We start from the raw sequence: 20,373 nt of genomic DNA, 5'->3' as shown, positions 1-20,373 counted from the left end.
GCTGGGGCTGCAGGACTCACCACAGTCCTCTCTGCAAGCGTGTTCACACGGCCAACAAGCGAATGGCTGGATTCCAGGTGAGCTTTTTTCAGTTGCCAGTATGCATCTGAGAATAAAACAAAAGCATAACCACTGCTGTGGTGTCTAGCATCGTGGTTAGCACGCGCCATGTTCAAAGCCTGGGGAATGGTCCTCAGATGGTAGATACGTTTGTAGGACAGTCAGGACAAGGAGACTTCACAGCTGCATTTTATTTCTACTATAAGATCCCATCTGGAGAGACAGTCTAACACTTCTTTTCCGCCGCCTCCCCACATCCCCCTGGCCGATGAGTCTGGAGATGCCTAGATTGCATCCAGAAGCCATGTAACGTGTACTGCTTAACAGGGGAACAGCAAAATAACCTGTCAGAGTGCATGCAACTGAAGCAAAGCCACAGCTACAGCAGGTTTTCCATGCAATCTCTTCAGAGCATACACGAGGCCTCTCCATCACTGGCCATCATCCTAGATAGGATCTCCAGGAGTGAATACCGTGGAAGTAGTGAATAAATAAATAACAGATGCTGTACCCTTTCTGTAGCGACAGATAAAAGGCAAAGACTGCAAACAAGATGTGTAACTGAATCCACTGCTGCCAACTTCAAAAACTCGGCATTCCTCAACAGGCCCTGTGGAAACACACACAAACAGAAGGCCCAGGGCCCCCAGAGACACGCCATCCTCAGCAGGTATCACGTTTCCTGCAAGCAATCCACAAACCCCGTTGAAGACAAAAGCTGTGGACTGCTCCTTAAGCAGCCCCAGAGCCAGAGCAGAGCAGGGACTGGGCTCAGAACCTGCTCCCGACCCGCCTGGCAAATCCTCTCCAGAAGGAACTCGGAGGAGGCGGCAGTGCCGGGTCCTGAGCTTGTGATTTATCAGTAATGTCACAGCAGTCTGGCGGAGAGACTGACTCCCTCCTCCCAGTACAGCATTGAAGCACCGGCCGTGCAAACCCCAGGAAACAGCATCACTGACAAGTAAGCCATTTCTCTCAGTAGAAGAGAAAGCCTGTAATTAGCCCAGGACTTCTGAACGGCTGCCTATGTTAGGGTCATTGCAGGGGTCTTCAGTGACCAAGGGTTTTGTGACGACTGTGCCTTTAAGTACGAGGCGTAAACTGCCCAGCCCAGCTCTGAATGTGCTCCTGCTTGCCCTCCCAAAGGAGAAGCATCACCCCACAAACTGCACCAAATTCCCTCTCTAAGGATGGGACTGGCTTCTCGGACTATGCCAGCGTGCTGACCCCCCGCTGCAGAAGGGAGCTGCTGAAGCAGTCAGGGGAATGAGACTTACCTGGGCAAAGAAACTGTGCGGTCACTTCCTGAATGGTCCTTTCAACCTCCAGAGCATTTGAGCTCCACCCAAACACAAGGTCTTGCTCTACCACCCAGCACGACCGAACTTTCTCTATCTGCTCTGCGCCGAGGACTTTCTGCCAGACGTGCAAGTCGGTGATGTTCCCACTGAAGGACTCTTTCGCCCTGAAGGTGCCCCCCAGGGAATCTTGATCCTGTCCAATTATGAAAGTCCCCTGGCCATAGATGGCCTGGGGGGCAGACGGCCCCACAGTACACAAACCGCTGGCAGATGCCCTCCTTTTACCGTCGGCATAGATGGCCCAGGTCCCGTTTTCCTGCTGCCAGGTCACGCAGAAGTGATGCCACTGTCCATCAGCACGGAACACGGGCAGGTATGGGGAATGGTGCCCGTGGACTATGAGAGCAAATCGAACAAAGCCTTCCTCGTCGACAAAGCCACGGAGCTGGAACTCGTTAATAAAAGCTGGCACAGCATAGGAGAAGATGGTAGCAATCTCCTGGGTCCTGGTGTCCCACTGGAGGTGGGCACAGGCTGTGACAGCAGGCAGTGCCGGGAAGTCAGAGAGCACCTTCACATATTTTGTGTCTGTTTTGTCTCTGAACACCAGGACTGGTACAACGTGGTCCCCTAGAAGGAGAAATTCCAGCCAGCATAAAGGAAGAAGCATGGGCCAAAGCCTGCTCACCTTCTACTGGGATGAAACCACCATTTTCATTTGCCTCCCACTCAAGCTAAGAACTCATGGATGCTGCAGGCAAGGGCATCCTATAAGCATGCAGCAAGGCTTCTCCTTCCCCTATGACTGGAGGGGATCAGGAAGGCAGGCAAGCTGAGTTTGCGTCATTTCAGCAAGCGTAATTTCCAGAAACTTAGTTTTCTAGCAAATAGGATTGGAAACAATGAATATGGAAGGATGGTCCATGAATATGGATGCATGTTCCAAGCATCCCATGCTATAGCAACCAAGAACAGAGTCAAGTAAGACCTTTGAGGCATCTGCCATGTGGTGCCTTGCTGCTGGGGAATACCTGTTCTCCTGGTCCTGCCTCTAACATCATTGCTCTGCAGGACCCACAGGTCATAATGGCGAGGCTGAGCAAAGCCAGACCTGCTTTACAGGGAGACGGTACAGGAGGACAGAGCAGAGGAGCCCCTTTGCAGCTCCCTCCTGTTGCAATGCATTAAAAAATCTTGACAGTGACCAGCTGATGTGCTGGGATCACTGTTGTTCATGCTGCCAGTTCCAGCTCATGCCTAGAGGTCCTAGGTGTTACCACAGCGACAATAAAAAACGAGCAGCAACTTTTCCAGTCAGATTAATTTTTCAGCATTAAAAACATCCAGCAGTGAACATGCCTTCACATAGTCCAAGCCCACTTATACTCACGTCTCCATTTTGGTTTGTGCAGGACACCATCCCTTTCATTTAGCCAGACAGAACCTCTGATGTGGTGGGACTGCAGTATTTTGCTAAAGGAAGCTTGCTCACTCTCTTGGGGTTCAAAAAGCAGCTGAGCAAAGCGTTGCTCACAGTATCTGTCTGCGTGCCACCAGTCCAAAGCAGTGGCCACATATTCGTACATGTGTCTTGAGGTCTCAATCGTGACAGGAGCAAAACCTGGAGAGAGACACACACAGTGTGGAGAAACAGAAAGCTTCTCCAACCCTCTTTCGTGCCACATACACTTACAGGGTCAGTCTCTTGCAGCATCCCCAGGCATTTACAAATACTGCCTGCTGCACCCTGGAGCAGCTACAGGCAGGAGATAATTTCTGTAACCAGCCCTCGGGATGTTCCGTGGGCACAGTGTGACAGAAAAATCCAGACTATATTGGACCTAAAATGAGGGACATCTGTGAGTCTGCTCACGAGACGAATCGCTGGCCTAGGGCTGGAGCGGGGCACACTTCTGTGGGACACACAAAACCAGTGTAAAAGCTCACTGTGGTACACCCAGGGACTGCCCTCAGGGTAGTTTGTTCCAGGCAGTTATGTACAAGCAAATTTTCTCATTTTATCCCCACTTCCCAGCTCCTACCAGCTTCTGCGTTTGCAGATACAATTTGCAAGCACAAAATAATCTGTTTGCAGATTACAATGTTTTGTAATTATTGTTTGCATTGTTTGCAGATTAAAAATGTTTTGTTTGCAGTTACAGCAGCACAAAGACTAGCAGCTGAGCAGTACTTACCTGATTTTAGACAGTAATTTCACTGTTAGCCAAGCAAATGCTTAGCTATGAAAATATAATTTCAGGCACAAAACGGTATCACAAAAAGCTTCTTCACCTCTGTTTCTGCCACTGGACACCTTTTTATGCATTGTTTCTCTGTGCTGAATATTGCTTGCAAAAACATATGCAAGTGCTGATAAAAACACTAACCTTTAGAAGTCTGATTCTTGGCAAGGGCTGCAAAGGCAAAGAGACTCCTGGACAGACTACCGACCTGTTGGAGAGGATGTTTTGTGACATCCATGTAAAGCGCCAATGTTATCTCAAACACTCAAATTATAGAAATTACTATAAAACTCACCAGAAAGCTGAAGAACCAAGAATCGGGTCTCAAGTCTCTCCTAAACATGCTGACCAGCTGGAAAGCTTTCACCCTTTGCTAGAATAAACAAAATATTACTCAAGATGCATTGCAGAGCGAGAAGCATTCTGCAGAAAGCTAGTTCTCAGACAAGGCTGCTTTCCTCAGAAAGTCTTGAATCAAAAAAGACAAAATGACTCCCTCTGAAATACCTGTCTTGGGCAGTATCCTACCAAAATAATTCTCAGTTCTTCTTAAAGAACTCAAGGTCTCAGTTTAACATTTGTTTCCAGGATACAAAATAATTATTCAAAAAACATATACAGATGTGCGATATTAATAGACAGGCAAGTTAGCAGAGCCTCTTTATCTGCATTAACTAAATAAAAAAGCCATCATAAATTGCATTGTTAGACAGTGTCACATCACTGGCAGCTTTTCTCCTGTTTTTTTAATGCCCGCAAGAATACAGCAGCCAAACAGACCCTGCAGACCAGTAAATCCAGCCTCCGTGAGCAGTGCCTGAACAACAGCTCAGTACCACGGAGCCATCCTGGAGAGCTGCCCAACCTCAGGGCTCCGCCAGCGAGCCCCCGCCTCACCACCTCTGCACCGGTGGAAGGAAAGCCTGAGCGCATGGCCGTGTGAAATCTAGTAAAGTCATAGAGAAGGGTATGTAAAGATACAAACATGGAAACTAGTGATGTGATCTCCAATGCAAACAAGTCCTAAAGCTGTCTCTCGGCACTGACACTGCCGACCGTAAGTAATCTCTGTGCTCCCAGGGGACTCTCCCATGTGCACAGTAAAAGCACACATTTAAGCACTCGGCTGCTAAGGCACTAAGGAGATCAGCTCTGAAGCCTGCGCTCTAAATATGTTCACAGTCAGTCTTCCCAAGTTCAGCAGTGACTTTATAAACACAGAACACGGCTCCAAGCGCTCCAGGGAGAATTATGCTTGGCTCTGTGCTCATCTGATCGGTGAGTGACGGGAGCCACGGGCAGCTGCACACGGAGCCTAGCGCTGCGCTGGCAGACGGGCACCCCAGCCTCCCGCTCCTTGACCTCTGCCTGCAGCCCCAGGTCTTCGCTTCTCCATGGAGGTCCCAGAACGTGCTACCATGGGAAGTCTGGAACATGGTTGTGGCAGAAAAATAAAGCAGCAGGGGAGTTACTAGTGACCCAGCTGGCAGCAAGGGTCTAATAGCATACTGGGGAGCCCTGGGGAAGGGGGCCAGCTCCAGCACAGCCGCCGGCAGGACAAGCCCGAGAGTGGGGCTGGCAGTGGGGGCCAGTTGTGGGGCAGGGCATGGCTCTGGGTTTTGGCAGTGGTGATCCCAATGGAGATTGGGCTCCTGTGGTGGGTCCGCTCTGCTCCATGGACATCCACACCCCGCTCAGCTCCCCGCCCCACACACCGCACCCTGCACACACCCCGCTCCACACACTGCCCCGCACACCGTGTCTCGCACACCCCGCTCTGCACGCCTGCTCCGCACCCCGCCCCGCACACCCCGCCCCGCACACCCCACCCCGCACACCGTGTCTCGCACACCCCGCTCTGCACACCCTGCTTTGCACAGTGTGCCCTCCACACCATGCCCCGCACACCGTGCTCCGCACAGTGCACCCCGCCCCGCACACCCTGCCCCGCACACCCCGCCCCGCACACCCTGCCCCGCACACCCCGCTCCACACACTGCGCCCGCTCCGCACCCCGCAGCCGCCCGGCAGCACGCCCAGCCGCCGAGCCTCCTCCGTGCCGGGCACCTCGCCCCCCGCGGCCCCGCTCCGCCCCGCACGGCCCCGCAGCTCCCCCGCCCCGCCAGCGCCGGGCCCGGGGCGCACCGGGACGCGGCACGGAGGGGCAGCGGGAGCGGGTCCCCGGGGCGGTGCTGAGCTCGGGCACCCCCAGCCCGCACCCCCAGCCCGGGACGGCTCCTCCAGCGCGCTCCGCTCCCGACGCCCTCGCCCCGGGTGACAGCAAAGCACTCGCAAGCCTCCCCCTCCGCAACCTGTGCCAGCAGCGTGGGGGATCTTCCCAGGCAATCACTTCTCCATGGAAGTCCCCGATAAAGCTTCCCAGGAAATCTGGCACGTGGTCTTGGTGGAAAAATCGGGTGGTGGGGGAGTTACCAGGGATCCTCGAAGCGGGAAGAGTCTGACATCTGCATGCTCAGGAGTGCGGGTGAAGAAGGTCAGCTCTAGAGGAGATGTCTAGGAGGACAAACAAAAGACGCAGGCTGATACAACGCGCCGGGGCAGGGCTGAAAGGCAGAGTCAGACCGGCAGGAGCTCTGCAGGGCACCTCCAGCGCGTCCCTCGTGATTTCTTCCCCGAGCGGCTTCAGCGTTTTGGCATTTCCTCAAGCCCAGGCCCACGACAGCCTCTGGGAGGACGTGCGTGAGGGCTGGAGGGCCCAGGCCACCTCCGTTGGCCAGCAGCGCTCCCTGCCTCGCAGGTCAGAGCTGCTCTTTTGGTCAGTGCCCACTCACTTTTGCTACAGCAACCAGCACACAGTTCCCACTCCTCCCCTCCAAGTGAATGCTTGAATCACACCATGGATTCACAGGCAACTGGCTTTTGTTCTTCAGGGTCTTCGTCCGGGAATGAAGGCAATTATCACGTCCCAGAGCCTCTGCACCCTGCAATAAATCTCTCACAGAAGAATGGACCTTGGAGGCAGCTGCTCTGGGCTGTTTAGTCACCGTGCCAGTTGGGAAACAGCCGGGCACTCACGGACGGTGCGGCACTGAGCACCAAAGGCTTGCGAAGCTGCATGGCAGCACCTGGAGAGGGCTCTGCAGCTCACTGCGGTTGGGCCAAAACTGGATCCTACTCCCTCGGTGATGGAGGGAGCAAAGGGTGTGAGGCAGAGCCCAAGGTTACACCAAAGACCTTCAGAGGAAAGGTGCAAAGTGTTTTCCAAACTTAGAGCTGGATTAGGTTTAATAAGACTTAGAGTCCCCCAGCAGATAGTAAACTATTTTCTTTATGCCTGTGTCTTAGACAGAATTAAACACCTTTTGTAACAGCACTAAATGCAGTTTTCTGGTAGCATTAGAAACGGAATGCAGCCCACAGCCTCCAGCAACGCTCCTCTGTTCTATAGCCATAAAACCAAACTATCCTCTGTGCACATGCAGAGAGGTGAGGACAAGTTTCCAGCTCTCATTGAATGCCACTGAGTTTCTAACCTCCCCCACACAAGTTCTGTCGATTTAAATGTGAATTAACTTCCATAATCACACACTGGACTTTCAAATAAGACTCAATGCTTTGGCTGGAATCAAGGACTGCTCTAGAGACTCTGGCAGAGCACTTCGCTGGTGTTTCAAAGGAAAAGCAACAGCCAGCAAATGGAAGTTAATAATTGGCACTTCATTGTCCTTTCACCTAAAATCACACTTAAAAGGCCCCAAAAAGCACAGGCTCCCGGGCTGCTGAGCAAGCCCAGAAAGCGGGGTCCAGCGCCTGGGCTGCTGGATGCTTCCTTTGGACCTCTCAGCTCTCCGGAGGATTTCCTGCAGCCACAGGTGCACGTGGGCACTGCCATCTGTTTGCTCCCTGCCATGGCAGCAGAGTTGTCGCCACCAATGCTGGTAATTCATTGTTGTATCGGCACCAATTCCCACAAAGCAAATACTCCAGCCAGTCAGCCGTCTCCTTAAGGCAACTGCAGTTCCCGAAGTCAGCCTCCATTCATACATCCCAAAATAAATTAGAAATAACAGAGTTCTTGGAGTTAAGAGATGTCCATCCAGTGCAAGAAGACCTTGGCAAGCAGGCATATGACCTTGGGACAGTTAGATGGTAAAATCCCAATGTACTTTTAATGCCTGTAAATCTCTCTAATAAGCAGCTGAGCAAAGGGCAAATTGTGTTGTGCAGTTTGGGTGATGCTGTCACTCTGGGTTAGCTTATTTTTAAATAGGTTGCAATTCTGTTTACATGCCGTCAATTTAAAAAATCAGCTCAGGTGCATTTTAAGAAGTGTTATCCTTACCAGTTAGTAAACCCTGATCTGCCACCCTCAAGGCATGTCTTTCACACAACCCTTGGAAGAGCTTCCCAGCACATGGGCTAGCAACATGTTAATCTTTATAAATCAAATATTTGCCAAGTGGAGTAGAAAGCCATGTGGCTAAGCAAGATGCATTGAAAAATGGAACAAAGCGCTGTGCGTGTCAGAGATCACCAGGTCATGTTGCAAGCCCGTCCCTTGCGGAGTTATCCTTCAAAATAACATTTCCCTAGCCCAGCCATAGATGTTATTCTACTCCAGCATTTGTTTTTTTCCCACTTCTTACTGCACAAAGCTGACCCTCTTTCTGACCCAGCTCCTCCTCATGGAGTTTAATGTCACCCAAACTTACTTTGAATTAGATTCAGTTCTGAGCTGAGACAGGGCTTGCCAAGTGTTGACTTAGGAGGCATTGGTAAGAGAGATGCAGACTTGCCTCCCTCCCCCCTAGTACCGGGGCTGTGAAAGTATGTCCCACGCCTGGCGTATCTCAATTATTTTACACTTTCACACACCTGAAAATTTCACAAGCTGCTGTTTGGTGCTGATGCCTCACACCGATGCCAGCACTGCTTCTGCAGTTCAAAGCTTCCTTGGTACCCTTATTTATCTGCATGTGGATGTTTCTCTGCTTCTGCAAGGGATGCTTCTGTTGTAGGGTTTGGAAGGAATGGAAAGCACAGAGTCTCCATCCTAATAAACCATCTTCAACTGTCCAACTACTTATTATTCAGAAAGAAGAGCGAAGCAGTTACTGCTTCTGTCTTGGCTAATGCCAAGTGCCTGAACAGGGGCAGTTGGGCTGTTTGTGAGTGCACACGTAAGAATTTGAGCCTTCTGCTGCCTCCAATTCAGGCATTTCCTTCAGGAGCGCAGACAGAGGCCAGATGTCTCTCACATGCAGAAACTAAAACTCCAAGCTGCCCCTACGGGGCCAAACCACTTCTGCTTTCCAGTTCCACCAAGAAAGCCTTCCACCAGATGCCATCCACCCCAGCATAAGGGCATTGCAAATGGGCAGTTTGTTACTTCCACAAATAAAAGTGTGTGGCAGACTTAAGGCTGAGAATGGACAGTCTACCACTGAAACTGGAACAGGACTAATGGATTTCTGAGCGTGTTCTCAGCTTGCATATTTAACACATCACTGGAACAAGACACTCCCGTGCTAAAGCTCTTCTCCTTTTCCTTCCCACACCCCTGGCATTCCTGTGGGTGAAGAGGAACGGGAGCTTGCCGTCCCATGAACTCCAGCTGGCTGAATGTCTGCTGGCTTCTGCTCCTGCAGGACCTCCAGGTCAGCTCTCCAAAAAGAAGATTCATCAGTATTCAGGAAGCAATTAGCACTGCATTGCAGTGATCTGGTCATGGCACAACTTCCCGCCCTTCCAGCTGACAGGGAGACCTCAGTCCAGCACATCCCACGTCTGCCACTCCACGCAAGCTGCTAACACACGTTAGCACTCCCCCATGGATCAAGCTATCAGAAGCAGTGGTGCCTGGAAAAATCTGGACTACCCTTCCACCACCTCTGGACAGAGTCACAGCATCACCACCTAACATCCAGGCACATATTACCCAGAAGACTGCTCTAGCTACGCAGCAACCACTGGCCGGCCAAGCTAGCTAGCAGCAGTCATCACGTGCACAATTTACTCTTTGGACTTTGGATCGTGGATGCAATTTCACATTCACAGCTCTGCAGGAGAGAGACAGGAGGACATGTGTTCAAGCTAATTCTTCAGGTTGCCAAACAAGTGTACTTATTCCGCACACTAAAGGTCCGCGCTGATTTGCTTTTATGGCCAGACACCTGCATGTTTGGCAATCCCATTATTTGTCTACTTCTCTCAATTTCCTCTCCCCCTCTCCTTTCAAGTCTGTCACATCAGGATTGACCAAACTTCCTGATGCTACAGGCTTCACGTCCAGAGTCTGGTACGTCAGGGATATGTCCCTCAGGAAGCTGAGGGGAGAGGGCACAAGTTCACAAGCAGAAAGAGCAATACCTGCCCAGGGGGACAGAGTGACCCAAGCACGTACATCTCACGAGCGCGTGCCGGCTCACCTCCTCGCACAGCAAAACACACCGTGCGCCCTGCAGTCCTCACCCCGCCGTGCCCCCGTTAGCACCAACGTGGCTTGCCTTCAGCACACGAGCCGCACCTCAACTGCTTGCAAATAGGAAGCTATGCAAGAGCTTTGCAGTGGATATCTGTGTCTCCTCTCCCTGTTTTGTGCACTGCTGAAAGTACAGTTTGGATCCTATCACTGAAGACCCACAGCAGACGTTACTTGCTGGCACATGACAATCATAAGTTATATGCCTGTGGAGATGGAACTGATAGCAAGGAAAAGACTTTCCTAATTTACCTCTCTGGGTTTCCTGATGCTTGCATGTTGGAAGAACTCCTGCACCAGCAGAAAAATAGTTTGAGACTTGCTGATCAATTTAGTTTATTCTAATAGTGCACTCTGAAACAGCTGAGGAGGTCAGCTGCTTCCCTTCCAGTTTCTATACTGGTCACAAGAAGCGGCCAAGACTACTTGTGTTGCTGCATTGATTTCAGGGCCTTTGTAGGGTTAGTAATTTGGGAGACTTTTAAACACTCAGAGTGCCAGGCATGGAGTATTGCCCAGGGCTTAGAATTTGCATTAGTTGGGTAAAAAAATCTGTTCCACAGATGCTGGTTCTTAGTCCTAGTCCTGGCTAAGCAATCCAGAACTCCCACTGCAGCTTCAGTGCACAGAACCCTGCTTGGGGTTAATTTCCTATGGTACACTGCTGACCACTACAAGACATCTCAGCTGAGAAGAAAGTCTTTCCTCCACAACCCCAGGTTTATATTTCTAAGGCCAATGATCCTATTCCAGTGCTATTTTGCTTTCTAGACTTGTTTGTAGAGTTAGATTTAACCGGGGTTTTGTTTTGTTTCTTAAACGCCCCAAGTCTCGGTGAGGTTTGTTTCAACAATCTCTTGCGGACATGCCAGCCTTAATCTCGCTCTTCCAGGCCCTTCTTATTGTCTGGGATGAAAGCCCAACACAGAGCCTCCCCAGCTAATTGCCAGCTTTACGCTTCCCAATGACAGGTGTATTGTCTGGAGGAACAGACCCAATTGTGTCCCTGCGCAGTAGGGCATCAGCTGCTGGTATTAGAGAGCCTTTCAGGGGAGCTTGGGCACGGCTGGTTATTTAGTGCCATCATTTATAACAGAACAGTGTAGCCTAGAAACTTTTAAGAGAAAAAAATAGGACCTGCCTTTATTATTCATCTTTCTTTGTTTTTTCTCAAGCTAGTAACTACTACTAAATCTCCCATCCTCCTACTGCAAGACAGGGCATTCGGTTGTGATCCTCTTTGAAACACTAAATCTCTCTGATATCTTTTTCCATAGTTTTCTAACAAAAGGGTTTTGCTGGTTTAACCAGACACCCACTGTGGATCTACTTTACCCTGTAATCACAGCTAGCAAAAAGCTTGCAAACAGTTATTCCTGCAGGGTGCGTTCTGAAGCAACGGGGCTAGTCGATATGCATGGGCTCAGGTTCACAAACACCATGGAGAGGTGGTTTATGTCCTCCAGAGGTCCTGAGGAACAGCCCTGAAGCAGGGAGCTCGCTTTGGGGGACAGTGACTGCGCCTGCTTTACCAAGTAAAAGGAGGGGCTCTGGTGCTCAGGCGGAGTGAGGAAAGGCAGCAGCAAGACAGCTCCTGAGAGACGAGAGGAAAAAGTACAAGAGCAATGTTAGACCCAGATTGCATCTGTCTTTCCCATTTTTCACATTAAAGGGTAAAGCTTTCCATACGCGACTGTTGCACAACAGCAGAGCTCCAGCCAGTACTGCAGCACCATGCGACCAGAAACGCAGCAGACCATTAAGCAGATGGCCCCAGTTCTCGCTGTAGGAACCTGGCAATAGAGAAACCATCTCTTTACGGGATTTAATCATGTCAGTCACAAGACAGGAGGGAGGGTCTGCAAACAACCGGCATAAGCAGTTCCACATCAGCTTACAGGAATACAGATGTTGAGTAAGAGGAAGCGTGTTGTGTCTGGCTGAGCCCTGGGTGCCTCTGCAGTTTTGGAGCAGTGTTTTGGTCAGACTGGCACAGGCATCTGCAAGGAGGCTTCCCCTTATTTCTGCTCTCTCCCACACCATGTAACATCAAGACGTGCACCCAATAACCGGTGCTGGGAGACCTGTGCCTACACGCCGGTATCATGCCAAGGAGCAGGAGCAGCCCTGAGGGACACAGTGGTCCCCTGGGGCCACGGCGCCTCCTTGGAGACCCTCCCTGGGCTGGCCATGGAGTCACAGCGCCTCCCTGCAGTATGTGCCCTTGCCCAGCGAAGCAGACCTACCTCCCCCAAAAGACTCTTTAAAATACCTTATGGCTATTTACACAAAGCAACAGTGAGCGGTGAGAAAAGTAATTATGGCTTTTATTGCTTAAAAAGGATGTGAGGCTCTGCTTCCACCAGGTGCAGAGCGAAGCTTTTCCCCAGTGCCAGATAATTAATCCTGTGAGGCTGGAATGACCAGTTCAGCAGTTGATCAGCTGCTGTCAGTATTTGAGCCACTCTCACTTCGACCTCTAGGATGTTCGGTGGTTCCTGTTGTGATCCCAGGGAAGACAAAAGCATTTTGGGTCCCATGGGATGAAATACAGACTCAGCTCCAAAGCAGTATTATGGGTTTATTATCACTTGTCCATTTGAATGAGACATTTGGACTCTTCCCTACTCATCAACTCTTCCCATCTTTGTCAGAATCATGACGTTAAACTAGATTCCTGCCAGAGATACCAGTAATAAAGATTAAATGCGGATATTTAGGGCTATAGATTACAGGCCACAGAACTGTGAAATACGCCCAGGTGTTACAATAGAAGCTCCACGCATTGCTTTGAAGCTCACAGAAGAGACCCATCTCCTCTAACACTGCCTTGGCTTTCCCTGCCCAAGGAGGAATGAAGGGGCAGGACTCGGCAATGAAAGCACAGAAAGAACCGAAGATTCACAGGACGTGTAACTGCTCCCTCAAGGACAAGTCACTGCTCAGATCAGGCCGTGTCCTTCCGCCCCTTTTGGGTGCAATCCGCGTGACTGTTTAGATTTTCTAGCCCAGTGTCAACTGTACTGTACTCACCTGCTTTCTGGAGGCAGCAATCTTGGTCCAGACCCACCCTTAGATTATGAAGGGACAATCTGCACATCAGGCATTCTCAGAGCTTGGAAGACCCCAGTCTAACAGCTCGCCCATTTCTAAGAGACTCCCTCCACTCTTCCCAGCCATCCCTAGTGTAGCTGAGCCCAACTGCAACATGTGGAAAGTGCTGAACCTGCTAGATGACACTGATATTCTCAGACAGGAGCAAGCAGGACCAGGGAAGCTGATCCACACACCCCTGCAAGAAGAGCAGCATCTGCAGCAAGTTTTTTCAAGCGCCAGGCATCGCTCCCTACTTCCCTGCAGTTCTCTTCACGCGGGATTGCGGTACCCCTGGCTGCCCGGCTCCCCATCACCCCAGTTTAAAATTGGGTCCTCGCTGCTCAGTATTCCCACTGTATTTTTCTTCCCACCTCACTCACATTTAGTGGTATTCCTCAGTGCAAACAGGGGACACTTGCCCTGCAGTACGGCAGGTCACAGCTATAATACATATACAGCCTCTACATGCTGCTCCAAATGCGTCTGCAAATGTGAACACTTACAGGTTACCAACACCTATTTTTCGAAGTTTAGCCCGTTTTAATAACAGCTGTACCTCTGCAGTCATGTTCAGCCAGCTTAAATGCATATTCACAGTCCAGATGGAGACTCCGCACTTCACATCCCTTTTAATGACACGCAGCAGCATCTCAGAGAGCGGCACAGAGACGTCTTCGTACCTGAAACTCGCTTCCTCCTCTTCCAACTCATGTAGTTTTGCCAGTTTGTTCTGCCAGAACCTAAATAAAGCTGAAAACTTATTCCAACACTACCACAGAAGGGCTTTTGCAATTGTCAACAGAACACCAGAAATTCAGGCACTTCTCCTAAACAGTATTGACAAGTGATAGACAGTAGCATAATGATTTGAGTATCATAATGCTAGAAAATAATGTAAGATCAGCACTGGACTGTCTCGAGTTTCTAGCATCCTATAGCATTTAGCAAAGGGCTCCCCGTGTATTTCATTTGCTCCCCTGGAGGGAGACAGACTATTTCTTACGTCTACACCTCTGCCAGCTCCTTTTCAGAAAATGGTTCTTTCAGAAGCTCTTGGGAACTCGCTTCACATTTCAGTGCATCACCCCCTGGACTGCGACACTAGCCTGCTCCCAGCTTCAGCCTCTTCTTTCAGTTTTCAAAGTAATGAAAACACCCTCTGGCACCCAGGCCCACTCTCTGTTTCCTGTAGTGAGTTTAAACACCTCAAATACATCTCCTGCTTTTGGAAGCCACAGCTGCACGACAAAGAAGATCCCTGAGAGATCACCTTCTGTCCCCACCCGGGCCATGACTTACTCGATTAGCTTTGTTTTAGCCACAGGTTGGTAAAGTTTTTGTCTATCTAGTTCCGATCTTGTCAGAATTGTATTTAAATTCTTCTGACAGATTCTTGGCCTGCAGTTTGTTAACAGATCGTTGTTGAGGCAAGATGTTTGAAATTAGAGTGGTTTTGAACAGGAGAGACACATGGTGCATTTATTCTCCAGTTCAGTGATTATCTGGCTCCACTCCTAACACAAGTTCACCTTGGGACAGTACAGGAGTTGCTGGCTAGTTTGGGAACTAGTGAGTGTGTTTGTTGGAATATGCGCAAGACACAACCATGACCAGGGTTCAGGCATAACCTCAATATGTGCTTTCAGCTTCTGGACAATTTGCATTGCCTCCGGCCAGCTCTAAAGAAGATCAGTCCCATGCAGGGCTGGATGGCAGAGGGCCCCAGTATATTCTCCCACGAGTTCTGCAGACAGACGTTGAGCGTAAGGGCAGTCAGCCATTCACTTATCTGGACTTCATGCAGCAGAGGTACAAGTGTGGCTGCTCACAGCACAAGAAAGCACTTCCTAGGTTTCTCTAATTGAATGTCATTTCACATGCATGTGCCAGGGGTGATTTGCTTCCTTTCATTTTGAACATTTGTAGGCACCAGTCCCATAGCCACAAGCTACTGGGCACCACACTCCCACCAGCGCTATACTGGGACCCTTGCTGACTCTTACCTAACAGAGCTGCAGGCTTCACTGCCATACTACAGAGCGCTTGAGACTATCTCAGTGTGTGCAGCTGTTGGGCTGAGTGTGGCTACCAGGGTTGTCTGGCTGTCCTTTGAACACCATCAACAAACAGGTTTAGGTGCCACGTTACTCTATCAGAGAGTGCTGGAACGATGGGAACCCTCTGCCATCGCTCTATCGTGCTACATAAAACCAACCTTGTCTCTACAGGATCAAAAGCCTCATCTGCTAAGACCTTACTTTTTGCAACGCCTTTATTCTAGAGAGCAAAAGATTGACTGATGGTTTACACTTGTTACCCTGAAGAAACAGCATGTTTGTCTTTCATACTGCAAGAGCAGATGCAAGCTTCGTAGAGTTAAACTGTACTGAAGATTTTGTTGAAGATTCCAAGTTACCCAATGTCTCTTTAAATAAGGTCCAAGAATTTAAGATGTCATTTGGCACTCACACACACACAAAGCACTGAATACAAAACTGGGAATCCAGGCAGGGTATAAATGCAGACACTAAAATACCTGGGAATTTATACATTATGTACACACACATACTGTAAAGACACAGGCTTCAGCTTGAATGCCCACCTGTTGAGAAAAACACTAACATTCCTTGTATCCCAAGTAAGTTTTAAAAAATGTGTCTGGAGTGCTATTTAACTTCCCTGTCAGATGTCTTGTAGGATGATAAACCTGGATTGCAGCTTTGTTAAGGCTAGAAACAGACTTCAGGACTGCTTTAAAAAAATAAAGAGAAAAGTTTGCATTCTTCAGCACAGTTCATCATACCAGGTGAAGGTAAGCCTGAAAGTATGTAGCCCTGGATTTTCAAAGTGGGTATTTCAAACAGTGCGAAGATGACCTTCCTCATGCTAAACAGAAACTGCTGAACAGACCATTTGCTCTCTGTCAGGAGACCACGCAGGCACTCCTTTATATATTGGCCCAGAACCTTAAAAATTCATTTCACTTGCCACTCTTTTCCCCAGTGTGCTTTCTTCTAATACTTTTAAACTTACCAAGCTCTTCAGAACGGGACCATCACATTACATCTCTTCCAACCTAGTACAGTGGGTACCCAGTGATAGTGGTTATGTGCACCCACACGCTCCCATTACTCCAGCACCTCTTCAGAGGAACACAGGGCAGTTGTCAGGGTTTAGTGGTCCCGCTAACAAGTGCACTTGAGGACTCTGAAGGACTGTAGAAAACATGAACAAGACATCTGTGTATACAGTGGAGAGCATCAACACAGAATGAAACTTTTCAATACAATGGGCATGAAAAAGCCCATGTAAGATGTTCAGAAAAGATCTTATTCCTAAGACCATCAGTTGTATCTGCATAAATGGGACTGGAAATAGGTATCCCTTAAAGTTGAGGGGGAAAACCAAGCATTTGTCTGAATCTCAGCCAGCTATTACCTGGCAATAGATGGAGCTAGTGGTGCACTAAGACGGCTTTGAACTAGGGAAGAGATGTACTTGCACATCTGCAAAAGAGCCAGTCGTGTACCTGGGAGGATAGGAAAAGACACTATATTACTAGAAGGTAAAGCAATAATCATAGGACATCTGCTTAGTTGTCAAGGACCAAGAGGGAAATAAAGCTGTTGTCCCCTCTAGCTAAAACCTGCTGTTTCTTTTTCCCCAGACTCCCAACCACCAACTGCTCTACAGTTTGTATGCCAATCCAATTTTGATGCCTGTAATTCACCCCAGAGACTGTTTATTTTAACTTTATCAAGTGAAGAGAAAAACAACTGTGTTAGAATTAAAAAAAGAGCATCTGGCAGCAGGATATTCTTTCTCCCAGCTTCCCAGCCTAACTGATGTACACAAAAATGGCATTTCAGTTATTCAAGGGTTGAAAGAAAGGGGAGAAGAGAGCACAGAGCGCAGGTTCTCAGTGTTCTTATCTTAAAGGTGGTCCTTCATGGTCTGTTGGAACAAATGCTCTCAGTATATTGCGCTCTGCTGCAAACCAGGCAGCCAAGCCTCATCTGGGCCCTACAGGACACAGCAGCAATAAATCCACACTCAGGACGTTCCGTCCAATGTAGCCTGTGCCAAAAAAGTGACCTCTGGAGCTCTCCCAGCTTAGTAACGTAACCCCAGCAGCCCCCAGCCCGTGTGGAACAAAGCAACACGGCTTTGTGACGGGCTAGCAGAAACCAAAGGGCACTTAGGAAAACAGACATGTCCGCACCTTTTTCTAGATTTCAGGTGTCAGGCTTTCCCCACTCTTCAGCGGCCCGGCAACTTTGAGCAACATCAGCACATGTCACAGAGTTCACCATCTGCAAGGTGTCCTCAGTGAGAGCTTGTAGATCAGAGGATCTCTCCTTTCCCTACCCCTAACAGAAACTGGCTCTTTCGTATTTCATTGCAGGACTTCCCTGTGCGCTGGCAGGGGCTAGTGCCACGCTTGGCACTGCAGCTCCTCTAGCCTGAACGCTGCTGGTGGTTTTTGTGCTGCAAGACTGGCACAATCAAGAAGGAGGTTGGGTTTTGCTTTTCTTCCCTGTGGCTGTTTTTTTTCCCTCCCACTGGCAAGTATTTTTGAGCATTGGAGGAAAAAGCAGAGATGGCACAAAAGCTTTGCCTACCCACCCCATTTTGTGTTTGTGTACTTTCATCCCAGTACAATGATGGAGAACACTCATTTTTAAATAATTAGGAGGGATACTGCAGACGTGTAGATTTGGTGCGGACACATGGGGCCCTGGATTCCTTTTTTAGGCCATCTGCTAATTGGGTACTGTTCAGAGGGAGCCTGCAAGATGTCTGACTCGCTTCTGATGCATGAGCCATCGCTCCTCCTGGAACGAAATGCAGGCCTGCTCCTCTCAGCAACTCCACCTACTCTAACAATGTCATGTTCTGAGCATTAACTACCTCAGGAAGGAAGACACTTTACTCAGTAGAATACTTGGAGAAAGTTTCCTTTAGGCAAGAGGCCTGTGCACTACTTACATTCTTGTGTTGTTCTTGGAGAGGGCCTCATGTAATTAACATGTAATGTTTGGAACAAATAGCATTTTACTTGATTTTTTTTTTTTAAATCAACACGATTTTTAATTTCAGGCACTTACACATCTAGAAAGCAATTTAGATATGTGATAGGCTTTGGAAAAATCTCACTACATGTCTGCATTGCTTTAAAATGTATCCTTTCTTGAGAAGTTGCCAGAAGTTCTTTTCTCTACAGGCACATTTGGCTATTCTTTTAAGAGGTCAGTAAGCTGGAGGAAAAGTTGAAATGCAGGTTGGATGCAGTTTACCCAGAAAATACTAAATTAATTTTACTGACCTCCTTGACATACAGCAAGGCTTCCCTAATTTGAAAGGGGGCATTTATCTTTTTTCTTTCACCATATAACCCTTACCTTAACAGCACAGCAATTTTAGGTAGGTTTGCATTTTCTCATGCAATTGTAGGGACTTTGTAAGATCCAAACATAGAAGTTTGGGATTTTTTTCTCTTTTTGTCCTTCATCCATCCTTTCATTTTCTTTGAAAGTCTCAAAGCTTTTTACAACCTGTTAGACAAGTGACAGAATCACAGAATGGTAGGGGTTGGAAGGGACCTCTGGAACCCAGTAAAAGCAGCATTACTGCCATTTTAAATATGGTAAAACAAAGGCAAAGGAAGGAATAACAAGACAGCCCCAGTCTACGCACAAAAGCATGGTCAGAGCCTGGACGAACAAGTCGTCCATTCCCGTCCTTCCCTGCTGCAACCAGTCCTGTCCCCAGGGACCAACGACACCTTCTTGAGGAGTGATCCCCGAAGCTCGGTTGAGCTGACGGAGGAAGGGGGTTGGGCAGCTTGTCTAGTGGTACAGGATGGAGCAGCATCAACCGCTTTGTGTAAATTACACCTAAATTGAGGTGTGTCTGTGCAGGCGTTGCCACCGCTCGTCTCGGCGTGGAGCGGCACCAGCACTCACAGCCCAGGGCTCAGCCACCTCCAGCCCCCCACCACAGTGAACCCCTCCCTCCCCGTCCATCAGCCCCCAACATTCCTTGGCTCTGTGCTAACCCGTGTGTGAACACCCAAGTGACGCCCATGCCCTGCACGTGGTGCTGGCTGCCCCATGTGTTTGGCAATCCCTCCTCCTCAGAAACCACAGGATTTTGTTTAAAGTTGCCAATTACCTGAACACCCACAGTCCCCGAGCACTAAGGGCTGATGCAGGCACAAACCAGGGCAGAACCAATGCCTGGCACTCCCCTCACCAGCGATGTCCAAGCCCGAGCCCCGGTCCCTCCCCAGCACCCATGGGGCGGTCACCTGGCAGAGCCCATCCTGTGGGCAGGACCCGGCTGTGCTCCCCCTGGCCATGCCATACCCCCCAGCTGTGCTGTGCCCCCTGACATGCTGTGCCACCTGGACATGCTGCGCCATGCCATGCTGTGCCATGCCATGCCATACCCCCCAGCCATGCTGTGCCCCCCGGACATGCAGTGCCATGCCGTGCCATGCCATGTCATACCCCCCAGCCATGCTGTGCCCCCCGGACATGCAGTGCCATGCTGTGCCATGCCATGCCATGTCATACCCCCCAGCCATGCTGTGCCCCCCGGACATGCTGTGCCATGCCGTGCCGTGCCATGCTGTGCCATGCCATGCCATACCCCCCAACCATGCCATGTCCCCCAGCCATGCCAGGCCATGCCATGCCCCCTGGCCATAGCCCCTGGCCATGCCATGCTATGCCCCCCATCTGTGCCATACAATGTCCCCTGGCAATGCCCCCCGGCTATGCTATGCCATGCCATGCCCCCCCCCAGCCATGCAGTGCCTCTCAGCTGTGCCATGTCATGCCGTGGCCCCCAGCAATGCCCCCCCCCAGCCGTGCCACGCCATCCCAGCCATGCCGTGCCGTGCCATGCCATGCCCCCCCGCCGTGCTCCCCAGCCAAGCCATACCGTGCTGAGCCGAGCCGTGCCGAGCCGAGCCGTGCCGTGCCGAGCCGTGCCAAGCCGAGCCGTGCCGTGCCGTGCCGTGCCGAGCCGAGCCGCGCCGTGCCGTGCCGAGCCGTGCCGAGCCGTGCCGTGCCGAGCCGTGCCGAGCCCCCCAGCCATGCCGTGCCCCCCAGCCGTGCCAAGCCATGCTATGCCCCCTGGCCGCGCCGTGCCATGCCCCGCCCCCCAGCGGTGTCATGCCCCGCCTCGCCCCGCCCCGCCGCCATTTCGCGGGCTGCGGGCGGGC

General features: G+C 50.2%; 1 protein-coding gene across 4 annotated transcripts in view; it reads right to left on the bottom strand.

Moving 5' to 3' along the window:
* Window positions 1-19,618, bottom strand: part of ADGRD2 (adhesion G protein-coupled receptor D2) — a 44,229-nt gene extending 24,611 nt beyond the window's left edge. For 2 of the 4 annotated variants that reach the window (XM_075112251.1, XM_075112248.1), the window contains exons 1-9: window positions 16,581-19,151; window positions 16,176-16,357; window positions 5,917-6,118; window positions 3,900-3,977; window positions 3,749-3,812; window positions 2,752-2,982; window positions 1,338-1,991; window positions 572-670; window positions 21-106 (exon numbers count right to left, since the gene is read on the bottom strand). In XM_075112251.1, coding sequence (XP_074968352.1) covers window positions 21-106; window positions 572-670; window positions 1,338-1,991; window positions 2,752-2,982; window positions 3,749-3,812; window positions 3,900-3,947 — 1,182 coding nt within the window. In that variant the 5' untranslated portion in view covers window positions 3,948-3,977; window positions 5,917-6,118; window positions 16,176-16,357; window positions 16,581-19,151. Of the gene's footprint in view, window positions 1-20; window positions 107-571; window positions 671-1,337; window positions 1,992-2,751; window positions 2,983-3,748; window positions 3,813-3,899; window positions 3,978-5,916; window positions 6,119-16,175; window positions 16,358-16,580; window positions 19,152-19,452 lie in introns of those variants that run through there. The other 2 variants (XM_075112250.1, XM_075112249.1) reach the window with 2 other exon arrangements.
* Between the last annotated feature and the right edge of the window lie 755 nt (window positions 19,619-20,373).

The sequence above is a fragment of the Phalacrocorax aristotelis genome, chromosome 17 (assembly GCF_949628215.1).
Source record: "Phalacrocorax aristotelis chromosome 17, bGulAri2.1, whole genome shotgun sequence".
Classification (NCBI taxonomy): Eukaryota; Metazoa; Chordata; class Aves; order Suliformes; family Phalacrocoracidae; genus Phalacrocorax; species Phalacrocorax aristotelis.
This window is presented reverse-complemented; position numbering and strand designations above follow the sequence as displayed.